We start from the raw sequence: 25,228 nt of genomic DNA, 5'->3' as shown, positions 1-25,228 counted from the left end.
AGCCAGATCCGGCCCAAAGCCAATTTGCTATCTGGGCTGGACCTAAGATTTTAAACTCAAATGTTTGTCCAGCCTCCTGTATGAGTCCTGACCAATTAGGCACTGTCTATATTTGGTAGATGGCATTTTCTTCACTTCTCATCGTAAATCATGCGTTATCTGTGATCTCTTTACTCTCCAGCTCTAGCAGAGAGTACAGAGGCCACAGTTTAGACATCATTACTAGTATAAGATTACGAAACATTTTACACAGATTTCAATCAAGCCATCTTCGTAATTGTGAACATACGATCACACTGATAGGAAACAAGACACACTTTCATTCAAAAATCTAATAGTTATAACATAATAGACACATCATAATAGACACATATATAGGTTGTAGACACAATATAAAATTATGTAGTATACGATGTTTGATTATAAGTCAGTCAAGAATTGTTTTGGGATGCATTTATGTATTTTGATATTTAAAGTCTCAGTCTCTGTGGTTATAAGAGATTTCAACCCTGGGGTCGTTCAGAGGTCCTTAAGAAGAAGATCTGTTTTGTATATCTGTCATGGGATCAAGCAACCTCTGCCGTTATCTTGGTTGGGCCCTGAGCTTTGCCATCTCTGAACCAATCAGTCTTTTCCAAACTATCTAACATTGACAACTTCCTTTAGTTGGACTCATCTCTTTGAAGCTTGCATGGCCATAAAGATCTTAGCTGGGGTTTTTCGTTGTTTAGCGTAGACTGGCTGGAGCCTGGATTTTATGGTTCTGGATTGGTGATTTGGGGTCTGAGGTGTTGAGTTCTGTGTGGAATTATGTTTAAACGAATCACCTTGAAGAATCATTTGTGTTTGGTTCGCCTTCATATCCTACACGTGTTAGCGGCCCCTGAGTTAATAACTAATGATCGCTGCGACGGAAATGAATCAATCAAAACTAACTTTAGCTGGTGTCACGGTTCATGAATTCACTGTTTCCTTCTTGTCTCGTGTACTTGTTGTTATGTGTGTGTGTGGGTGTGTGCGAGTGGGCGTTACCGCTCTGATCAGCGCATCAGCGATCCAGCTGATCTCACTCTCATCACAGCTGCAGTCAATCCATTCACCTATAAAGTCTCACCGCACTTGTCTCTCTTTGTCAGATCGTTGTTTTGGTGTCTTCCGTGTGTGTGTATCCAGTCCCCGTCGGAGTTTCAGTTCCTGTCTTGATTTCCTGTTTGGTGTTCAACTGGTTTTCGTTCGTCATCTGGATTTCTTCACGATTCGTCATCACATCACTACACCACCGGATTGCTGACCATCTTGTCCCTGCGTCACCCAACCTGAGAGAGACTTGTTCATCTATTCCAGCCTGAGAGAGACTTGTTCATCTATTTTCCTCAATAAAGAGTTTTACTTGCATTATTGCTTCCGTCTCATTGAGCGTGACATAACGATCTGACCATGTCAATGGAAGCAGCGAGTAATCCCTCAACTTTGGATGAGTTTGTAAACTCCAGCATTCAGCGGATGGACAGTCAGGAGAAGAATCTGAATGATACGGCCCGGGCTGTTCAAGCTTTGGTGACGCAGGTGTCCGAGCTCACCCAGCAAATTCAACATCTGCGAGCTCCCACTGCGCCACCCACACCGGCCGTTCCCCCCACACCATCAGCGAGCGCCTCCCAGTCGGAGCCCCGCCTACCTGTTCCGGAATCATACGCGGGTGAGCCCAACTTTTGTAGAGCTTTTCTGACACGTTGCTCGATGCATTTTGCCCTCCAGCCCAGAACTTTCTGCAACGAGAGTGCCAAAGTGGCATTTGTGCTGACCTTGTTGACTGGGAGGGCAGCTCTATGGGGGACGGCGGTGTGGGAGAATCAAGACCCTTGCTGCGCCTCGTTCCAGACACTCGCCGCCGAAATGAAACGAGTTTTCGACAGAGCGGTTGCCGGGAGAGAGGCGGCTCGGATGCTCGCGGAACTCAAACAAGGAGAGAGGTCAGTTTCAGATTACTCGATTGAATTCAAGACCTTGGCGGCTGAGTGTCAGTGGAACGAGGAGGCGCAGTGGGACATGTTCCTGCATGGGCTGGCTGACCGCGTCCAAAGAGAGATCTACGCCCTGGACCTTCCTACTGCCCTTGATGGACTGGTGGAATTGGCACTTCGAGTGGATGCACGACTGACTAGGGTCGAGCGACGGATGCTACCCAGCCGAGGATTAAGAGGAACTGAGAATCAGCGGTCCAGCGGCAGGGACGCGGTCAGCCTCGTCGACGATCACGAGCCCATGCAGGTCGGTCGAGCTCGGCTTTCCCGGGAGGAGAAGGAAAGGCGGAGATCCCAAGGCCTTTGCCTGTACTGTGGCGCCGCAGGACATTATGCTTACAACTGCCCGGTAAAAGGCCAAGCCCGGCAGTAAGTATGAGGCTACTGTCGGGTGGGATCTCCGCTGAGAAGACCTCATCAACATCTACGCTCCTCCCGGTAAGACTAAGATGGTCAGCCCACAATCACGACTGTCACGCACTGGTGGATTCAGGGGCCGAAGGTAATTTCATGGACCATTCATTTGCACTCAAGTTCCAAGTTCCCATCCAACCACTCACTCACAAGATCGCTGTTCATGCACTCAACGGCCAGGATTTACCCACCATTGCACTCATCACCGGACCCATCACACTCATCACATCTGGCAATCACACTGAGACCCTTTCATTTTACATACTGGACTCACCTCTCGCACCTGTTGTTCTCGGACATCCTTGGCTCATCAATCACAACCCCAAAATAGACTGGCAGAAGAATTCAGTATTGGAATGGAGCAGTAAATGTCATGAGTCCTGTCTTGTGTCTGCCTGTTCGTCTGTTTCTGTTTCTGTGTTTCAGGAGGTGGCAGTGGATTTGTCTAACGTGCCCGCGGAGTACCAAGACCTGAAGGAGGTGTTCAGTAAGTCTCGTGCTGCTTCTCTTCCTCCGCATCGTCCCTATGACTGTGCCATAGAGTTATTGCCAGGTAAGTCTCCGCCTAAAGGCAAGTTATATTCGCTTTCTGTCCCAGAAAGGGAGGCTATGGAGAAATATATTTCTGATTCTCTAGCAACGGGGTTCATCCGCCCTTCCTCTTCTCCAGCGGGGGCGGGGTTCTTTTTTGTGGGGAAGAAGGACGGATCTCTGCGACCTTGTATTGATTACCGGGGGCTGAACAGCATCACGGTAAAGAATACTTATCCTTTGCCGTTGATGTCTTCAGCTTTCGAGAGGTTACAGGGAGCATCCATCTTCACTAAATTGGACTTACGTAATGCTTATCATTTGGTCCGCATCAGGAAGGGGGATGAGTGGAAGACTGCTTTTAACACCCCCAGGGGGCACTTTGAATACTTGGTCATGCCTTTTGGGTTGTCCAACTCCCCAGCAGTCTTCCAGGCACTCGTCAATGACGTGCTGCGAGATATGGTCGATCAGTTCATATATGTCTACCTGGATGACATATTGATAGTTTCCTCTTCTCTCCAGGAACATGTGCAGCACGTTCGACGAGTGCTTCAGAGGTTGCTAGAGAATGGGCTTTTTGTCAAGGCGGAGAAATGCGTTTTTCATGCACAGTCTGTTCCTTTCCTAGGGTACATTGTGTCGTCTGAGGGAATACGTATGGATCCTGACAAGGTTAAGGCTGTGGTGGATTGGCCAAGTCCAGATTCCCGTAAGGCCCTACAGAGGTTTCTGGGGTTCGCTAATTTCTACCGGCGGTTTATTCGCAATTTCAGCCAACTAGCCTCACCTCTGACTGCCTTGACCTCCCCCAGAACTACGTTCAGGTGGTCAGACGCAGCTGAGGCTGCGTTTGCCAAACTGAAGGGCCGCTTTGTTTCAGCCCCCATCCTCATTGCCCCTGATCCAGCACGTCAGTTTGTGGTGGAGGTCGACGCGTCAGAGGTGGGGGTAGGTGCAGTGATTTCCCAACGCTCTCTCACAGACGACAGGATGCATCCGTGCGCGTTTTTTTCTCATCGTTTGTCCCCTGCCGAACAAAATTATGACATTGGTAACAGAGAGTTGTTGGCAGTCAAGTTAGCGTTGGAAGAATGGCGTCACTGGTTAGAAGGGTCGGGGGTGCCTTTTATCGTCTGGACCGACCATAAGAATCTGGAATACATTAAGACTGCCAAAAGATTGAACTCCAGGCAGGCTCGGTGGGCACTTTTTTTCGGACGTTTTGATTTTACTCTCTCGTACCGCCCGGGTTCTAAAAACATCAAACCCGATTCTTTATCGCGCATTTTTGATCGTTCCGAACGCCCGTCCACTCCCGAGTGCATTTTACCGGAGACTCTATTCATCTCCACACTCGTATGGGAGGTCGAATCGAAGGTCAAGAAGGCCTTAGAAGGGGTAACGCCTCCGCCCGATTGTCCACCGAACCGTTTATTTGTACCGGAGGGATTACGGTCTGACGTTATTCAGTGGGGGCATTGTTCCAACGTGGCTTGTCATCCAGGAGTTAGTCGTACCAAGTTTTTGGTCAAGCAACGATTCTGGTGGCCGCTTATGGCTCGTGATGTCCACAGTTTTGTTTTGGCTTGCTCTGTTTGTGCCGTTGGTAAGACCTCCAATCGACCCCCAGATGGGTTACTTCAACCGTTGCCTGTCCCTTCGAGACCCTGGTCCCATATTGCGCTAGATTTTATTACCGCCCTCCCGCCCTCCCGAGGCTACACGGTAGTTTTGACCGTGGTGGACCGGTTCTCGAAGGCGGCCCATTTTATTCCCTTGCCCAAATTACCTTCAGCCAAGGAGACAGCGTTGATTGTCGTTGACCACGTCTTTCGCTTACATGGCCTCCCGACAGACGTGGTTTCCGACAGAGGACCCCAATTTGTGTCCAAATTTTGGCAAGAGTTTTGTAAATTATTGGGAGCGACTGTCAGTCTGTCCTCAGGGTTTCATCCCCAGAGCAATGGTCAAACTGAGAGAGCCAACCAAGATTTGGAGAGGTCGTTGCGATGTTTGGTCTCCAAGAATCCTTCCTCATGGAGCCAACAATTGTCAATGGTGGAGTACGCCCACAATACATTACCAGTGTCGTCTACGGGCCTGTCTCCGTTTGAGTGTAGTGTAGGTTACCAGCCACCAGTCTTTTCTAGTCTGGAATCCGAAGTCGCGGTTCCCTCTGCTCACGCCTTCGTCCAGAGGTGTCACCGCACTTGGACTAGAGCCCGTGAGACTCTACTCCAGGTGGGGGCGCGCACCAAGGCCAAAGCCGACCGCCACCGGTCTAGGCCTCCCGTATACGTCGTTGGTCAAAAAGTGTGGCTTTCTACCAAGAACATTCCTCTCCGCTCCGTCTCTAATAAACTTGCTCCCAAATTTATCGGCCCGTTCACTGTCACCAAGATCATTAGTCCGGTGACAGTCCGCCTCAAACTCCCTCCAGTGTACAGGAGGATTCATCCCGCCTTTCATGTTTCCAAAATAAAGCCTGTGTTTCGTTCTTGTATTAATCCGCCTGTCCCGGTTCCCCCCCCGCCGCGGCTCGTAGAAGGGGAACCTACATATTCGGTTAACCGTATTCTGGACTCAAGGCGGAGGGGACGCGGTTTCCAGTACTTGGTGGACTGGGAAGGTTACGGTGCGGAGGAGAGAAGTTGGGTACCTGCTAGAGACATCCTGGATCACTCCCTTATTGATGATTACAATCGACAGGTAAGGGAGTCTGGGGACGCCCGGAGGCGTTCCTAGGAGGGGGGGTACTGTCACGGTTCATGAATTCACTGTTTCCTTCTTGTCTCGTGTACTTGTTGTTATGTGTGTGTGTGGGTGTGTGCGAGTGGGCGTTACCGCTCTGATCAGCGCATCAGCGATCCAGCTGATCTCACTCTCATCACAGCTGCAGTCAATCCATTCACCTATAAAGTCTCACCGCACTTGTCTCTCTTTGTCAGATCGTTGTTTTGGTGTCTTCCGTGTGTGTGTATCCAGTCCCCGTCGGAGTTTCAGTTCCTGTCTTGATTTCCTGTTTGGTGTTCAACTGGTTTTCGTTCGTCATCTGGATTTCTTCACGATTCGTCATCACATCACTACACCACCGGATTGCTGACCATCTTGTCCCTGCGTCACCCAACCTGAGAGAGACTTGTTCATCTATTCCAGCCTGAGAGAGACTTGTTCATCTATTTTCCTCAATAAAGAGTTTTACTTGCATTATTGCTTCCGTCTCATTGAGCGTGACAGCTGGACAATAACTTTATTCTAGAGCTGCTTTAAAGTCAAAACCATCTCTGTTACTTTAATTTCCTATTATCACTGTAAAGCTGCATTGGAGCAATCTACATTGTTAAACACGCTAAATAAATGAAGATGACTTGACTTGACTTTCATTTAAATTTGGATTGTTAACTATATTCTAAATAAATTAAAGAGTGAGATACATATATATTTCTTTTGTCCTCGCATTCTTTCTAGTATTTCCCTCTAAGTGACTATTTCAGAAACTTTCATTTTTTTTTGTTTTTTCAATAACCATGCACAAACATTATTCTCTCAAAAATACAAACATGTACATACATGTTGCTCACATATTATGGTAGCCCTGTTTGTGCTGAATAGAGTGTAATGACACCTTTGCCATTAGTATGTTTATAAGTAGGGCCCTATAAAATCCGTTTTATTTTTTCCCAAATTCCGTTTTAATTTTTGCAAATTCCGTTTTTTCCGTTTTAATTTTTGGGAATTCAGTTTTTTTTTAAATGTACACAAATAAAATAGGAATGACCCTTATTGAGGTAACAAACAAAATTCTCATTAAAAAAGGTGTTAAATGTGGTTTCGTTTGTTTACATTAGTGAATATTAGGCTAACTAACATGAACCACGAGCAATACATTTGTTACTGTATTTATTAATCTTTGTTAATCTTAGTTAACCCTAACCCTGTATTTTTATTATGTTACTTCACACAGTACATCAAGCTAACTAATGTTAACAAATACAACTTTTCATTTAAATAATGTAGGCTACTAAATGGTGAAATTAACATTAATAAAGATTAATAAATGCTGTAGAAGTGCAGTTTATTAATAGTTAATGTTAACTGATCTAGTTAACTAGAGTTTAATAAATGGAACCTTATTGTAAAGTGTTACCGATTTTGTTATTCACCGATTCAGTGTTGGACAGATCAGTTGTTTTAACCATTCATTTAAGTGAATCGGTTCAAAGGAGTCATTAGTTCGCGAATCGGACGTATCATTAGCAGACTTGTACGCGTTGTGTGATTATCCCGGCAGTTAGGACATCGCAAAAGATTTGTCAACACAGAAAAAATTTCATCATTGGATAGGTTTTGTTTAGTTTATTGAAAGTGTTTTTTATGTCAGCTGAATGGGCGGAACGCTTTTCAGAGAAGAAGGCAAGGTAAAAAGTTTTTTTTGCACAATTCACACACAGCGGTAGCCTAATTCAGGAAAAAAATGTCCGAATGCTCCACGTGAAACTTCGTTCTTCCGATCTTTTACCATTGTGTCAATTCTCAATTGATTTAGATTAATAAGCGCGAGGGAGTGAGAGAGAGCAAGACAGTTTGAAGACGCGCGCGTGACCGGGCCTCTCTCTCTGCTCGTTCTTTCAGTAATATGCGATTTTCCTCAGACATACGTTTTTCTCCCACACAAAAACAGAATTTTATTCCAAATATGTAAAATTCCGCGAAATTCCGCGTTGACACTAGATTCCGCGTTAATTTGCCAATTCCGCGATTCCGTCCGCGATTCCGTGATCGCGGAAATTATAGGGCCCTATATAAGCAACTAAAAATAGCACAAATGTCAGGGCATGTCAAAACAACTCAAGGACCCCTAAAACACATTAGACCCCTAAGGGTTAAAACAATCTATATTGTTAAAAGCACTATATAAATGAAGGTGACTTGACTTGACACCATGACAGTGGCATTTCATTTCTGAAACCACGCTTTGGATGAATCGGATGAACCAATGATTCAATTGACCAATTATAAAGATGGATATTTCCATATTATAAAAAAAAAACATTAAAGGTTTAGTTCATCCAAAAATGAAAATTCAGTCATCATTTACTCAACCTCATCGTCCAAAAATGTATGTGTAATAAATTCTATGCTGAATCATATATTTCTTTCTGAAGCTACTTTTTGTAATGTCTATTTGATGCTTTACACAATGACTTGATGTGCGACTAATCTGCTATTAATTTGATTAATTAATAAGATTGTTAGATTGATTAATTGCCACATCATGTTAATAATCAGATTAAAAGTTTTAACAACTTGACAGCCCTATTCAATATATTGGTAATTAATACTTTCTATGAGAATTTATATTTCAAGTTTTGACTGTAAATGTCATGTCCATAACGCTGGAATAGCTCTACATCCAAATGAGAGTAACCAACTTGTGGTTAGATCACCTGAGACAGATCTTAATACCAGGTGTAAACCGGGCCTCTTATTGTCCCACATACTTGAGTATCTGCAGTGAGCAGTTTGGATCCTCCAGTTTGTCAGAGAGCAGCTTGACTCCTGATTCTCCTGGGTGATTGTAGCTCAGATCCAGCTCTCTCAGGTGTGAGGGGTTTGAACTCAGAGCTGATGACACATAACCACAGCCTTCCTCTGTCACCATACAGCCAGACAACCTACAGACACACACAGTCAGACCATCTACAAACACACATCGACATTATGAGTGGCAGACTGTAAATAATCTCTCATATGTTCTTAAATACCTCAGTATCTGCAGCTGACAGTTTGCGCTTTTCAGTCCATCAGAAATATTCTTCACTCCTGAATCCTGCAGGTCATTGTTACTTAGATCCAGCTCTCTCAGGTGTGATGGGTTTGAACTCAGAGCTGAAGACACATAACCACAGCCTTCCTCGGTCACCATACAGCCAGACAACCTACAGACACACACAGTCAGACCATCTACAAACACACATCGACATTATGAGTGGCAGACTGTAAATAATCTCACATATGTTCTTAAATACCTCAGTATCTGCAGCTGACAGTTTGCGCTTTTCAGTCCATCAGAAATATTCTTCACTCCTGAATCCTGCAGGTCATTGTTACTTAGATCCAGCTCTCTCAGGTGTGATGGGTTTGAACTCAGAGCTGAAGACACATAACCACAGCCTTCCTCTGTCACCATACAGCCAGACAACCTACAGACACACACAGTCAGATCTGATCAGAGCTGATGACACAATTTCACAATCCTGACTAGTGAGATTACAGCCAACAAGACTAGAAGAGAGTAAATACTGCACAATAAGTTTGGGTTCAGGGTGCTTTTCTTTAAAGGGGCAGCAGTAGCACCTTAAAAACTAGAAAAACAGATGAATAAATAATTGGCAATACAAAGATTAAATAAAGTCAAATATTGTGAAATATGTGGTCGTTGTGGAAAAGTAGTCCACATTGGTGGATTAACAGCTTGACACTCACTGTCCATAGGGTTCCCTTGTCCATAGCATAGTTATTCTAAACTGAGGTAGTATCTATTACAAAAAAGTAAATTACAAAATTTCAAGTTAATAAAGGACTGTCAAGATCTAATGTAGATAGAATCTGTTTCATGTGGAGTTGGGCAATGAGGTCAAAGACTGTCACTTTCGGCTCTGACCACACCCCCAGGTGAAGTCACAGGTCCATTATCCCCAGAGGCCTCGAGTCTCCAACTTCAACCCCTAGATGGGGTCAACTCACAGTAACATTATATGAAATACTGAATTATAACATACACAAAGTAATCCTATTTTAGCTCCTACAGTTTTCAAATTGAAAAGCCACAATTTAAAAACAGCATTTACTTTTCAAAATGCTCTCAGTCCACACTAGTGGTTTCCAAAAACTGTCTGTCTACACTAAATCATCTAAAACTGCTTAAACCCTTTTACAGCACCAATAAAACGACCAAAGTAGACCAAAGTGCTGTACAGATGAATATACAAAAACAGAACACAACAATACATAACTCATACAAAACATAAAATACAAAATAAAACAAATTAAGAACAAAACATACGAAAAACAGCCAAACTATAAAAACAATAAAAAAAAGTCAACCTCTGGTGTTAAAGGCCAAAGAAAAAATATGGGTTTTTAGAAGAGATTTAAAACGAGAGATTGAAGAGGCATGTCATACAGGAGCAGTTGATCAGCTGACCTGAGAGAACGAGTGGGTGTATAAAGATGAAGTAGCTCTGAAATGTAGGGTAGGGCAAGACCATTTAGCGATTTAAAAACAAATAAAATAATTTTAAAGTTAATCTTGAACTGTACAAGCAGCCAGTGAAGCAAGGCTAAAATGGGGGAAATGTGCTCATGTTTACGCGTTCCTGTTAAAAGACACGCTGCCAGGTTTGAAAACTTGTTTTAACTACTGCTCTAATCTGACTGTCTATCTTAAAGGATTAGTTCACTTTAAAAAAAAAAAACTTTTGCTGATAATTTACTCACCCCCATGTCATCCAAGATGTCCATGTCTTTCTTTCTTCAGTCGAAAAGAAATTAAGGTTTTTGATGAAAACATTCCAGGATTTTTGTCCATATAATGGACTTCAATGGGCCCCAAACAGTTCACGGTCCAAATGACAGTTTCAGTGCAGCTTCAAAGGGCTTTAAGCGATACCAGACGATGAATAAGGGTCTTATCTAGCAAAACGATCGGTCATTTAAAAAAATAAATAAAAAAAGTTTAAGTTTTATAAGCACAAATGCTCGCCTTGCTCTGTTCTGTGATGCGCGTTCGTGACGTCACGTAATACGCAATTACGTTGAAAAAGGTCACGCGGCGGAAGAACCGAGTCAGTATTTACAAATGTGCGGAAGGAGGACCATATACACATATTCAAATATCTTTGTGTCAGTTTATCGCAGGGTTCACCAATCTCGGTCCTGGAGGGCCGCTGTCCTGCAGAGTTTAGCTCCAACCAGCTCCAACACACCTGTTTGAAAGTTTCTAGTATGCCTAGTGAGACCTTGATTATCTGGTTCAGGTGTGTTTAATTGGGGTTGGAGCTAAACTCTGCAGGACAGCGGCCCTCCAGGACCGAGATTGGTGAACCCTGGTTTATCGTTTAAAATGCCCATTTCGTGTGCGTATCCTGGGTGTTTTAATATTAAAAAGCCTAAAAGAAAATTTTCGTCAGGACAGAAAAGCGTGACCTTTTCAACGTAATTGCGTATTACATGACAAAAAACATAAGTCGCTTTCCGACCAAGTAGTTACAGGAACTTAGTTATAGGAACTGTCCACTTCTAAACAGTTCTATGAACTACTCTCCCCCAAACTCGTTTTTTGCTGTTTGCGTTCGCACTGGCCAAGTGGCCATAGGAACTGGTAGGAGGGGTAAGGGAGTGACGCAAGCACGGCGACTTTTATTTTGACGGAGCGACGGACCTTTATTTTGACGGCGCTGAGAACGCCAGAGCAAACAATGCTCGCATTCTCTGTGTTCATTAGTTAGCAATCTGTCTAACTGTACTGTTTAACATGTTATTAGATAGAATTGTTATAGAAAGTACACACACAGTATATGAAAAAAAAGTTAATAGCCTATGTTGTGTGGTTGATGTCCAGTGTTGCTAGCTGAGCAGAAATACATAATCATGTTTGGCTTGGTCCCCTCAAAGTTGCGTTGGATTTTCTCTTCAGCATAAAGGTTTAGAGACCCATCTATCACTGTTTTCCATGTTTGTATCTAGTTTCTGGAGTAAATATATAGGCTATAATCTGTGTGTTTACATATAGCTGTTTTAAAAATGGGAGGTGCTGGTGTTTTGCGTGTGTTCGGTCATCAGCGTACACCAGTGGTTCTCAATTCCAGTCCTCGTGACCCGCTGCTCTGCACATTTTGTATGTCTCTCTTATCTGACACACTCAGTTCAGTTCATGAGTCTCTCCCATTGAGCTGATGATCTGGTTCAGGTGTGTTAAATAAGGGAGACATACAAAATGTGCAGAGCAGTGGGTCCCAAGGACTGGAATTGAGAACCACTGGCGTACACGAACGTCACGGGTAGTTCCTATAGTGCTGGTTTAGACCCAACTCTGAAGTAGGAGCTAAATTAGTTCCTCCAAATGGAGTTCCTAAAACTAAAGTCGTTCCTAGTCGGCGTGTTCGCACCGCAGGAACATACAGGTACTTTTGCCAATAATTCTAGTAACTGTGAAAAGGTTCCTCCGGTCGGAAAGCGGCTATAGTCACCAGAATCGGTAGCTAAATAGATATTGTTAAAAACTTTTAAAAGAGCCGATTATGTGCTGTGTAGAGATTTAAAACCGGACTGGAAAACTTTGAGGATATTGTGGTCTTTCAATAAAAGCCATTATTTGATTTCATCTTTTCAAGGATTTTTGAAAGAAAACATAGTTTGGAGATAGGCCTGAAATTTGCAAGATCCGCAGGATCAAGACCAGGTTTTTTAAGCAGAGGTTGCACTACTGCATGTTTAAAAATTTCAAGGACCACACCTGAGGACAGACTGCTATTAACAACTGCAAGAACAGATGGTCCTACAGTGGGAAAAACCTCCTTAAAGAGTCGAGGAGGGATAGCATCATGTGGAGAACCCGAGGGCTTCAAATGACCAACAATCACCTGTAACACACACAAAGTCACAGGCTCAAACTGATCAAAGACAGCAGAGCAGAGGACAGAGACTAAGGGGTCCCAGGCAGAAGGTGAAATTACAGCCCTAGTGGAAGTGACTTTATCAATAAAAAAGCTTAGAAAGTTTTCACAGACAGCCGGGGAGGCATCAACACAGACAAGTTGCGGAACATTAATAACTGAATCAATAGTTTTAAACAAAACACAAGGCTTATTAGAGTTTAACAGAATCTCTCTCTGTAGGCAAGGGCATGGTGAGCTTGTACCTGCTAATGTCACAGGGCACCACAACTTCAAAAAGGAAAATTCAACTGCAGTAGCCACCATTCAACCTGAAGAGGGCAGCACTCAGACATTTTTACACCATATATAGTAGAATTAAAACAATTTATACCCAGTCAAGCCAAACATAAGAATACTTAAATACTATAAAAAGGGGCTAAATGCGCATTCTACTTTAAACCACTAGATAGCACACAAATACAGCTCAGCACTTTTCTTAACAATCGCTTTTGATGATGCACTTGCACTTGATCCTTGACTCGATCGCAACGCAAAGTTGATTCTACACTAATTTGATTTAGCTATATATATATAGGGACGCAAATTAAGAATGAAAAAAATATCAGTAAATAACAAACAAGCTAAAACAAAATAACTTAAAGTGAAACTGAAAGTAACTGGTGTTAGGCTCACGTAGCCTTAAGGGGGTCGCACACCGGACGCACAGCGCCGCGCCACGTCTAGGACAACTCGAGGTATCGCACATCGGACGCGCACTTTCTCAGTTTATGGCCAGCAATATTGTTATGTTTAAGGACATTATGAAATTAAGATAATGCCTGTAATATGTTATGATTGTACTGTACAATTAAATACAATCATTGCTAAGACTGCAGTCTGAATTCACTTTACCTCAGAGCGTCCGTTAACTGAATGAATTGAGAATATAACCTGAAAATCCGATAACATCAGCAGTTTTCATCCACGCAGCTGATTTCTGTGAATGAATGTAAAACTAAATGTATATTGTAGCACAGGGTGAAGTCAGTATACATTGACGACGATTTGAGACAAATAAATGTACATTTAATGTAAGACTATGTAAATGGCGCTCTGTGGCGCGGCAGGATTTTGAACAAGGTCCTGAGCCGTAGCTGGGCACCGCAGACAGACGCCGAAAGGCGCCGCCAGTGTGTGTACTGGAGAATAATGTGTTAGAATTTAAAGGGGTCATATAATGCCATTTTTGTACAAGCTAATATGATTCATTAGGGTCTAAATTAAAAGTTTGTAATATACTTTAATTAAAAATTCTCATTAGTATTGTAAGAAAACACTCTGTTTTCAGCACGCCGTTTAAGTGCATGTGTCTTTAAATGATAATGAGCTTTGCTGACTCCGCCCCTCTGTTCTGTGGGGCGTTTTGACCTTTTACAGTCTATCGTTTTGACACAACACACGTGGAGTGTTGCCTTGACTACAGTTGAGGGTATATTTGAGGGTCTCTGAGGACACTGTGCAACCGTATCAATTTGAACCAGAGTCGGAAAACAGGACGTTTCTGGATGGTTAGTTAACATAATGTCACTTTGATCTATCTTTGTGCGTACTGGAAGGGTAGAGTAGTGGGATATGAACGCTATGTGTTTACTGATGTATAAGTTAGTTCATTGACAGATTGATGTTACAGCTAATGGTCATGAAAAACTTTTTTCCGGTAAATGTAGGCTTGTCCGTGATGCGTAACATTATCTATGCAGTGTTAGGTACAGCTGTCAGGGCTGAAGCACTAACATTTTACTTGACTGTTTAAAAAATAACCTGTAAGTCTGTGAGACTATGACAGTCATTAGGCACATAAAAAACATACTCAGACAGGAGCTAATACCTTTTTCAATGTTCTCGTTTATAAAGCAGTCTGGTGAAATGATTCGCACAAACATGAAAGCATTGACGTTGATCGTGGGGAATATTTCCGCGCGGACTATGATGATTGACAGCTCGCTCACGAGTGTTGTCATGAGTCTGTGTTGAAACGCTGCTGTCAATCAACAATCGTGGGAGGGACGTCGATTTTGTGACGTCACAAAATCGAACGGCTTGATTTGAGACGGGGGAAAACATAAGAAGATTAAAAAAAGACCACTGGCTGGATTTTTATCATTATATGATGGTTGTGTACAGGCACTGCCAACACACACTTCAGTACAATCAACTTGTAAAAGTGCATGTACCATTATATGACCCCTTTAAAAGATGTGGCGCTGAGCAGCGCGTATGGTGTGCGACCCCCTTTACTCTATCATTCGAATCCAAATGTTTCCATATTTGTGATGTATTTGGATGTTAAATTATTATTTATTATAGGCTTCATACTTCACTAGCTTGAATGCTAAATGTGGCTGGAAACACCACAGTGGAGCGGTGTTCACGCTGAATGGCACGAATGGTGTTACTGACTATTTAAACTGAGCAGTGTAATTTCTTATATGTTAGGTTGACCATTTTATTTTGATAATGAACAGGCTGCGATGTCAAGTTTGCAATGCTAGAATATGTTGTGTGCGCGTGTAACGAGTGTTATATTTATTTATTAATTTCACTCAAGATCTCTCCCTTTGTTATTATCATTTGTTATATTTATACTCATTTATTATTCTTGAATATATTATTCTTTTAATATTTCATTTAATTTATTCTTTTAATATTGATTTCTTTTATTTGAGATGTCATGTTTCTTTGTTTGTTTAACCTTTATTTTTACAGGCAAGTCATTAAGAACAAGTTCTTATTTACAATGGCGGCCTGACAAGTGGGATAACCACTTAGGGAAAGGGGAAGTAGAGTTAAAAGGTACAAAACATTATAGATACTTACAGGTAAGCAATTACATAAATACAATTGAAAACTCAACACAGTAGACAACAGACCACATTGACCAGCTATATGTATATAGAAATGATGAATGGAGCTACAAAGAAATATAAAAAAAAAAAAAAAAAAAACATCCCCCTTCTCATTTCCCTTCTCTTTTTCCCTTTTCCTCTCCCCTTCCTCCTTATTATTTTTATTTTTGACTATGAAGAGAAACAGCTGCATGTGTCCGTGAACAGGTGTGAAATAACAGATTTAAATGATGAAGTTGAAATTAGCTTATCAATTTTGAGAGTATTTTGGAGCGAATTCCAGTCCCGAGCGGCAGCAGATTGAAATGTTATTAGACCAATGGCTGTTTTGGTTTTGGGGATTATTAATTGAAGATAAAGTGAAGCCCGGGTATCATAAGTGACGGGCTTTGGCTGCAGCAGGTGACCTAAGTAAGGTGGTGAGTGGCTAAGAAGGGTCTTGTAAATGAAAGTGAACCAGTGAATTTTACGGCGATTGTGAAGGGAGGACCAGTTGACAGATGTGTAAAGAGCGCAGTGGTGTGTGTTGGAAGGAGCATTTGTGGCAAACCTGATAGCGGAATGATAAAGAGTGTCAAGTTTAGACAAGGTGGATTTGCAAGCAACCCTGTAAATGGTGTCTCCGTAGTCTAAAATGGGTAGGATGGTCATTTGAATAAGAGTAAGTTTGGCAGAAGTGGTGAATGAAGAGCGGTTTCTGTAAAGAAAACCAAGCTTGGCTTTAACCTTAGATTGCAGCTTAGATATGTGGGTAGAATAAGTAAGAGATGTGTCCAACCAGATGCCCAAGTATTTATATGTAGTGACTTGTTCTAAAATAGCCCCATTACAGGTGGTGATGTTAAGTGCAGGTGGAGGCGTAGTACCCTTTCGGTGAAACCACATGATTTTTGTTTTGGAGGTATTGAGACTGAGGTTGAGTTGTGTAAAGGATTGTTGAAGTTGGTAAAAGCTTTCTTGCAGGGTAGCTTGAACAGCATCAGGGGAGGGACCTGTGGCATAAAGAACTGTATCATCAGCGTATAAGTGAATGAAAGAATTGCCAGCTGCCGATGGAATGGTATTAATATAAATTAAAAAAAGAGTTGGAGCAAGGATAGAACCTTGGGGCACACCCCTGATGATCGGGAGAGAGTGGGATACAAGGTTTTCTAATCTTACACTTTGAACCCGGTGTGAGAGAAAATTTGTGAACCAAACCAGTGAGTGATCAGTGACACCAATGCTGCTGAGTCTGTCAATGAGTATGTTGTGGACCACCGAGTCAAAAGCTTTTGCAAGGTCAATGAATATAGCAGCGCAGTGTTGTTTGGTATCTAACGCAGATGTAATATCATTCAGTACTTTAGTGGTAGCTGTGACACAACCATACCCTGATCGGAAGCCAGACTGTGCCCCGGATATGATATCGTAAGCATTCAGATAATTGATAAGTTGTTTGTTGACAAGTTTCTCCATAATTTTAGACACACAAGGCAGGATTGAAATTGGCCTGTAATTATTTAGATCAGCCTGATTACCGCCCTTATATAGTGGAAGCACCACCGCTTCTTTCCAAGCCGGTGGAATCTCGGATGTATGGATGGAGAGATTAATGAGTGCTGTTAATGGAGCCGCAATGACAGGGGCAGCAATTTTAATAAAAAAGGCGGCAAGATCATCTGACCCAACTGCTTTATTGGGGTCCAGAGCGGTCAATTCTTTCAGGACTTCCTCCATTAAAACAGGGCGGATGGAAAAACTGTGTGGAGGTGCAGAAAGGCTGCAGGGATTAGAGGCTACAGGGGCTATAGCAGTAGAGATGGGAGCTTTGGGAACAAAGCCTGAATTTATGAAGTGGTGATTGAATGCGTTAGCCATGGTGTTTTTATTAGTGACAACTATATCATCCACTTTTAGTGACAAAGGAATGGTCCGGGGTTTGTTTTCAAGTTTTTTCACCGTTTTCCAAAATGCTTTTGGATTTGCTCCACAAAGTGTGAACTGTTCTTTAAAGAAGCTAGTTTTAGCCTCCCTCACCGCTTGTGTGGCCTTGTTCCTGATTTGTCTAAATAAAAGGGTGTCTTCAGCAGATTGTGTCTTGCGGGCTTTGCGCCAGGCTGAATTTTTTTGTTGAAGCAGAACAGCTAGGTCACGGTTAACCCATGGGCTGTTGCGGTTTTTTATGCGTATCTTTTTGTATGGCGCATGTTTGTTGATCACTGCAGTAAGAAGGTCTTTAAACAACAACCATGCGTCACTCACAGTGGGAATCAGGCTGACTCTATACCAACTCACATAAGCCAAATCACACAAGAAAGCTTGAGCGTCAAAATGTTTTAGGATACGCTTAGTAGTGATTATGACAGGCTGTTTGACAAAAAGTTGTTTTCTAACACAAGCAATGAAACAGTGGTCGCTGAGATCATTGCAAAAGACACCCGATTGGTACAAGAGTGGGGCGTTAGTGAGCACAACATCTATCAATGTGGCCTTATCACAATTTTTTGTGTTGTATCTAGTAGGCAGGTTTATGATTTGGTGAAGGTTTAGGCAGTCAAACTGTTGTACAACTTTCTCAGGGGGCTTAAGCATGTCCCAGTTTAGATCGCCCAGTAGGATCAACTCAGACCTGGTGAAGGGTGCAAGAGCATTGCCTAAGGCCTCTAGAGTACATGCTGGTGCAGATGGAGGGCGATAGCAGCCAGCCACAGATAAAGAAAAGCTGTTTGATAATTTAATGTTAAGGACAAGAAGATCATACTGTTTGGGTATAGACTTTGCCAGGGCTATACTACATTGAAGATATTCTTTGGTGAAAATTGCCACCCCCCCACCCTTAGATGACCTATCCTGCCGAAACAGGTTGTAACCAGTTAAATACAGGTCAGGGTAGGGAATAGAGTTGCGCAACCATGTTTCGGTGATCACTAAGACATCAGGTCTAGAACTCTCAACCCATACTTTAAGCTGGTCCAGTTTAGGTAATATGCTTCTTGTGTTTACATGCAGGAAGCCAAGATTTTTGCGCTTACAAAAGTCTTCAAAACATAGGTTATTTAAGGCCACATGACCCATAGGAGAAGCAACACCAGGAAGAACATCAGAAGAAGAAGACGGGCCAGGGTGGACATGAACATTACCAGAGATCATAAGCAGTAATATAATCAAGGCCCGACAAAGCACAGCTGAGGCACTATAGTAATGGTGTTTTAACAATACAGTTGTGTGCAGATTGTTAGGTAAAGCAATAATTCTAATAAGCATTCTCATCATAAAACATGACAGTAGAGCCGGGGCAACAGAGAATTTGTCAGGCATTAGCCCAAAAGTCCGTAAAATCATTAAGGAGGCAGAGTCTCTATCATGTGAATAGACATGGTCTGCTTTACTACCTAACTGAGCTAGGACATGTTGTTTGACTACACATGACGTAAACTCAGCGACACATCTGCACTCGAGCTCCAGTAGATAAATAAGCTCCAGACTCCAACCAGTCAGCATGAAACCGATCCTCCAAAGACAGCACGGTTTCAGAGAAATTTCCGTACCAGCTTATACGAAAGCTTAGAAAATGATCAATTAGTAATTTTTCCATAAGCAAACAAATTTCATCCACAGACAGAGAGACAAGCTGCCATCTTGGATTTAAGGAAAAAAGATGGTTATATGGTGATTTTTCAGTATTGCTAAATATGGCGCGTGGCTCCTTTAATACTTATGTTTCGGTTCTGGTTGCTCTCCTTCAGTTCGCGATAAGCGTGACTTAAGAGAGGTGAGTTGTGGCGAAATAAGGGACACCCATACACGAATCCTGTGAAAAATGTGTCAAGAGCTCGGAGCTGATTATTTCAACATGACACAACATGGGAAATGAGAAGTATGTGAACTTGCAACAGAAAACATTTTATATGATTATTTTACATTTGATTATTTTGTTTATTTATAAATATAGACAATAAAAACATTCTAAACCAGTAGTCATGTTTTTGACAATTTTGCATGCATGGGATGATTTTATTTATTATTTTATTTATTTACTACTTAAATTGTGACTAAATTATTTCATTATTTGTACCATTTTTATTTAAATAATTTCACACCTTTTCAACTTTTTTAAAATGCCATAAATTGTGTATGACAGATAGGATCACCATTTATTATGCATAGATATGATTATTTATAAACGATAAATTAATAAATAAGATTAATTATAATATATTAATGAATCTGTCTAATAACGTCTACAAATATAATAGTTACCTGTCTATCAACTCTGACAATGTATGGAATATTATATTAAGAGATTATCCAAAAAAAAAACAATAGGCCTAACGCAGGGGTGTCCAAACTCAGTCCTGGAGGGCCACTGTCCTGCAGAGTTTAGCTCCAACCCCAATTAAACACACCTGAACCAGATAATCAAGGTCTGATTATCTGGTTCAGGTGTGTTTAATTGGGGTTGGAGCTAAACTCTGCAGGACAGTGGCCCTCCAGGACTGAGTTTGGACACCCCTGGCCTAACGTTATACCTTTAAAAGCACAGATTTGTCTGTCATGGCACAATGCTTTAAGTCAGAAGTCCACCGGGTGAACAAATGAAACTGTGCAGTTCACCTTACGTTCATCATTAGTTACAGGACAGACCCACTGATACCTTTTTCCCATTCAGATATCTGGAGAGATGAGTGAGCTCAACATGTTTTTGTAAAACTGCATATTATGCCTGTTTATGGCACATGTTCTCGAAACTGTCGCTATGGGGAAAAAAGACGCTAACATGCAATCACGCAATTGAGCTTCTCTACTATATCTTGTGAAATTGATTCATTAATGACTATTAGTATTATTCACACTGAAAAAACCTTATTTATTTAACTATGTGTGTCTATGTAATATACGGGACAAATTGCGTCCTGTATTGGTTTGATACGGGACGCATCATTTTACCTTTAAATACGGGACGATTGCGTATTCTACGGGACGGGTGGCAACCCTAGTCATGACCCCTTTAAAGATGTAAGGTGCATTATTAAAAAGAATTCTTTAGCTATTAATGATTAAACACTCACAGAGCTGTTCTGCAGTTGACCACAGCTGGTACCAGTCTTCTTATACCCTCTTCTGATGTGTTGTATTTCTTGAGGTTCAGCTCATCCAGCGGCTCCTCTGAGATCTGAAGCATGTAGGAGATTGTAGAGCAGTGAGACGGAGAGAGAAACTCCTCTGAGTGTTTGTCTGATTTCACAAACTCCTGAATCTCTCTGGACAGAGTCTGATCTTTCACTTCCAGCAGACAGAGGAACAGATTGATGGACTGATCAGCTGAGGGATCAGCTAGATTTTTATTTTCTTTGTATAGCATATCAATTTCATCTACATACAGGTCATTATCAACATCAATGTTACTCCGCTCCTCTTTGATATTCTGTTGAATGTACTGTGTGGTTCTCCTGATGGTCTCTGAGCTTTTCTCTGTGTGTGTCAGTAGATCCTGTAAGAGTCTCTGATTGGACTCCAGTGAGACGCCCAGCAGGAACCGCAGGAACAGATCCAGCCGTCCATTCTCACCCCAGAGGGCTTTATCTACTGCTGATGTTAGTAGATCATACAGAGAGACTTCATCAGATCTGAAAAGTCTGAATTTATGCAGTGATTTCTTGTCCTTGACCACATGTGAGTAAAACAGATAGAAAGCAGCGAGAAACTCCTGGACGCTCAGATGAATGAAGCTGTAGACTTTCCTCTGATGAATCACAGATTCCTCCTTAAAGATCTCAGTGCAAATCCCAGAATACACTGAGGCGTCAGTGACGTCTATGCCGCTCTCTCTCAGGTCCTCCTCATAGAACATCACATTGCCCTTCATCAGCTGATGGAAAGCCACTTCAGCAAGTTTCACAATCACTTCTCTGTTGGACTGCAGGAGTTTTTCTGGATCTCTCTCTTCATACTTCTGATTCCTCATGTTGATCTGAATCAGCAGGAAGTGGATGTACATTTCAGTCAGAGTTTGAGGGATTTCTGCACTCAGATCTTCTTCCAGGAGCTTCTGAAGCACAGTGGAGGAGATCCAGCAGAAGACGGGTATGTGGCACATGATGTGGAGGCTTCTTGCTCTTCTGATGTGTGAGATGATTCTGCTGGCTTGATGCTCGTCACTGATTCTCTTCCTGAAATATTCCTCCTTCTGAGGCTCATTGAATCCCTGAATCTCTGTCAGACGGTGGATGTATTTGGAGGGGATCTGATTGGCTGCTGCTGGTCTGGAGGTGATCCAGATGAGAGCCGAGGGAAGCAGATCTCCTTTAATGAGCTTTGACATCAACACACCCACTGATGAAGTCTCAGTCACATCAGAAACGTCCTGAGCGTCTGAAAACATCAGTGTGATTCTGCTTTCATCCAGACCATCAAAGATGAACACAACTTTACACTTCTCATAAATCTTTGAGTCCAGATCTTGAAGTTCAGGATGAAAGTCCAGCAGAAGTCTGTGAAGACTGTACTGATGATCTCGGATCAAGTTCAGCTCTCGAAATGGAAGCACAAACATGAAATCTACATCCTGATTGTCTTTTCCCTCGGCCCAGTCCAGAATGAACTTCTGCACAGAGACGGTTTTGCCGATTCCAGCGATGCCTTTAGTGAGAACAGTCTTGATCTGCTCTTTCTCCTCATGTCCTGGTTCAGGAGAGGCTTTAAAGATGTCATTGCAGTAGATTGGAGTGTCTTGTGAGTGTTGTGTTCTGGCTGTTTTCTCCATCTGTAAAACCTGTTCAGGAGGGTTTCATTCTCTCTGAGTTTCAGTCCCTCAAATAATCTCTCATACTTGTTCTTCATGCTGGTTTTGTGTCGGTCTTTGACTCTCTGTAGTTCATCATTCACTGGTTGAGGAGAATCTCCAGTCTGATCATCTCTATCCACTACTCAACACAAATTATAAAATATTTTATAATTAAAATAAATGATTTAAATCTATAAATAATATGAAAATATAGTAAATCAATACAGATGTCAATCTGAATAATTGATGTCTTACATTTCAGTTTCAGTTCAAAAGTTAGTTTTCCATCACAGCTGAAGGTGACAGAGACCAGGAACAAACTCACTAACTTCACATCTAAACCTTCATCCTCAATCTGACACCAGAGATTCTGTTAGACAATAAGTTTCTTATATCTGGACATCGAGATCAAAGTTCATTTTCCATCACTGAATGTTTGTCCACAGATTTGAGGTGAAATCAGATATAAAAACCGAACTCATCTCTCAGTGCATTCAGTGCAATATCATATATTAAAGATCTGGCTAATCTGGAAAGAGAAATCAGAAAGAGGGAATCAGAGAAGATGTAAAAGACCACACATGAAGGCTTGAGATATATAACAAGATTGAAATATAGGTATAATGATATACTATCTAAGAAGGTTGAGTTTAGATTGTTCAGGGCAGAAATATTGTGAATCTGCTGATAAATCGGGCAAGCTTCTGGCGAACTATATTAAACACAGAGAAACGTCTGCGCTAATTCCTGCTATTCAGTCACTGGAGGAATAACTGTTACTAAGCCAGAGGATATTAATGAAGTTTTTAGACAGTTTTATTTGGATGTATCCACATCTTCCTGTGAAGCAGGGGTTGGAGATATAAAGGTTTCTTGAACTCATCAGATTGCCCTAAGTTGACAGAAGAGCAGAAGCAGGGAGTGTATTCCTCTATTAGGATGAATGAAACTGTGGAGGTAATCGGGTCCCTGCCTCCTCTGAGTCTCCGGGGCCAGATGGCTTTACCACAGAAGTTATTGAGTGCTGAAGTGTCTCCATTACTGCTGAACATATATAATGAGGCAGTGTGGGCGATGGCTGATGTAAACTCACCAGTAGCAGCAATTTCACTGACGCGAAAGAAGATTTTGACCAGGTGGGAGTTTTTTTTAATGGATACATTCACTGAACACGCGACTTCAAGCTGGACTGCAGACTAATAGACAGATCTCTTCTTATTTTACGTTGGTAGCGTCTGGACCAATCAGAAATACACATTATTCATTATATTTAACAAATAATCCAGCAAACTCATTCTCCCAAAGTTCTGTGGTCCATCCCCTGAAAACTGCAACTATTATCCCAGATGAAGCTCACACACACTGGCAGAACCAGGCCTCTGGTTACAGGACTCATGAAGACTGATGAGGTTTACCACCAGAAGGAGTTTACAGAGAGTTGTGACTCTCACTTCATTGTTGTTGAGAAGGACAAATAAACCTATTCTATATGTAATCTTTTGAGAAATGTATAAACATGCATCTAATTTTCCCATCTCATGATTTTCCTTTTATGGGGTTTGGCCATAGACTGTAAAAAATATGGACAAAGCGTCTGTGACGTCACCCATAGACTTTCTGAAGAACGGTTTTGAGGCCGTTTATGGGGGGTATGGGCGGCGCCATCTTGAAAAATCTTGGGAAATCCAAACCCCGCCCACCTTCTGGCCAATCCATATATGGGTAAAGGACGCGAGTCTGGTTATTCTGCATCACTCAGCTCGCTCTGCTACTCCGGTTATCTCTGTATGTATATTTTAGGCAACAATAAAACGAAATATGTTATAAAACACCATACTGCCTCTTTTTGTTTTCATTTAAAGAAATCTTAAACATTATAGCCAAACAAATGTGGTTCAGGCAACGCGTATTGATTATATTCACTGCATAACGTTAGCCTATTTATAACAAAACGAAATAAACACAACCCTGCCTCTTTTCGTTTAAATATAATATAAAAATATTAAACATTTTAATATGGTCCAGGCAATATGTGCGTTTGTACTAAACAACAGATGATGCAGTAAACAACATTACAGATCATCTTCGTTGTATTCAAATTTAAAATGACAAAACTCAACCCAGTCTCTTTTTGTTAAATTTCAGTTTTATCAATATTAGCCATTCTAAAAGTTTAAGTAAAAGGTACAAGAAGCTATACAAATAAAGCAAACAATTCAGTCAAACATACAAAGTCAGCGCTCTAGTCTAACCATACAACGGTAAAGTTAAATAGCTTATAAAGTTATGAAACTTCCCCTCAGCCAAAACGATTGCCCAGGGAACAAATTATAGATTGAAGAGCCCAAAAATCGCCCGTTAGATATACACAAGACGAGTTATATCTCATGTTTAACCACTACAGAGACGCCAGAGTCAGCAGCAAACCTCAGAACGACTAGCCGAGGAAAGGCTGTTCCAGGCGGGGTACATGAACGCCGAACGCCGAACGCCGAGCGCCCGGTCATCGCTGGATCTCACAACCTGGATAAAAATTTCATAAATCTTTATAAATAAACCACAGATTTGAGCTTAAACAACTACATTCTTGCCTGAAAAACTCTTAAAACTACATTTCATGATACAGAAACAGTAGTATTATATTTCAACTGTATATTAAAAAATTGCGCTTCTTATGTTGACATTCTCCTTGGCGCAGCCTATGCTTGTTATCAGCTGTCAATCAAGCTGTCAATCAAAGTTAACCACGCCCTTATTTGGTATACATTTTATATCTAAATACGATCTAAACTAACGAGTTCGAAAAAAATTCACCCCCCTCACAGTTGTCAGGCACTCGGAAGCTATCGAAAAATACAATAAAAGTCCATGGGACCAACCTGTAAAAACATGAATTTATGCTATGAAAACGGACATTTTAACATG

The 25,228-nt window shown here is 41.8% G+C and overlaps 1 protein-coding gene across 1 annotated transcript in view; it reads right to left on the bottom strand.

Moving 5' to 3' along the window:
- Window positions 1–25,228, bottom strand: part of LOC311304778 (uncharacterized protein) — a 41,230-nt gene that overhangs the window by 15,134 nt on the left and 868 nt on the right. Inside the window, exons 2-8 of the mRNA XM_084432012.1 lie at window positions 24,731–24,826; window positions 20,589–22,291; window positions 18,088–18,241; window positions 12,490–12,616; window positions 9,002–9,200; window positions 8,738–8,911; window positions 8,474–8,647 (exon numbers count right to left, since the gene is read on the bottom strand). Coding sequence (XP_084288138.1) covers window positions 8,474–8,647; window positions 8,738–8,911; window positions 9,002–9,200; window positions 12,490–12,616; window positions 18,088–18,241; window positions 20,589–22,291; window positions 24,731–24,826 — 2,627 coding nt within the window. The remainder of the gene's footprint in view (window positions 1–8,473; window positions 8,648–8,737; window positions 8,912–9,001; window positions 9,201–12,489; window positions 12,617–18,087; window positions 18,242–20,588; window positions 22,292–24,730; window positions 24,827–25,228) is intronic.

Source organism: Rutilus rutilus (genome assembly GCF_951802725.1).
Source record: "Rutilus rutilus genome assembly, chromosome: 15".
Taxonomy (NCBI): domain Eukaryota; kingdom Metazoa; phylum Chordata; class Actinopteri; order Cypriniformes; family Leuciscidae; genus Rutilus; species Rutilus rutilus.
This window is presented reverse-complemented; position numbering and strand designations above follow the sequence as displayed.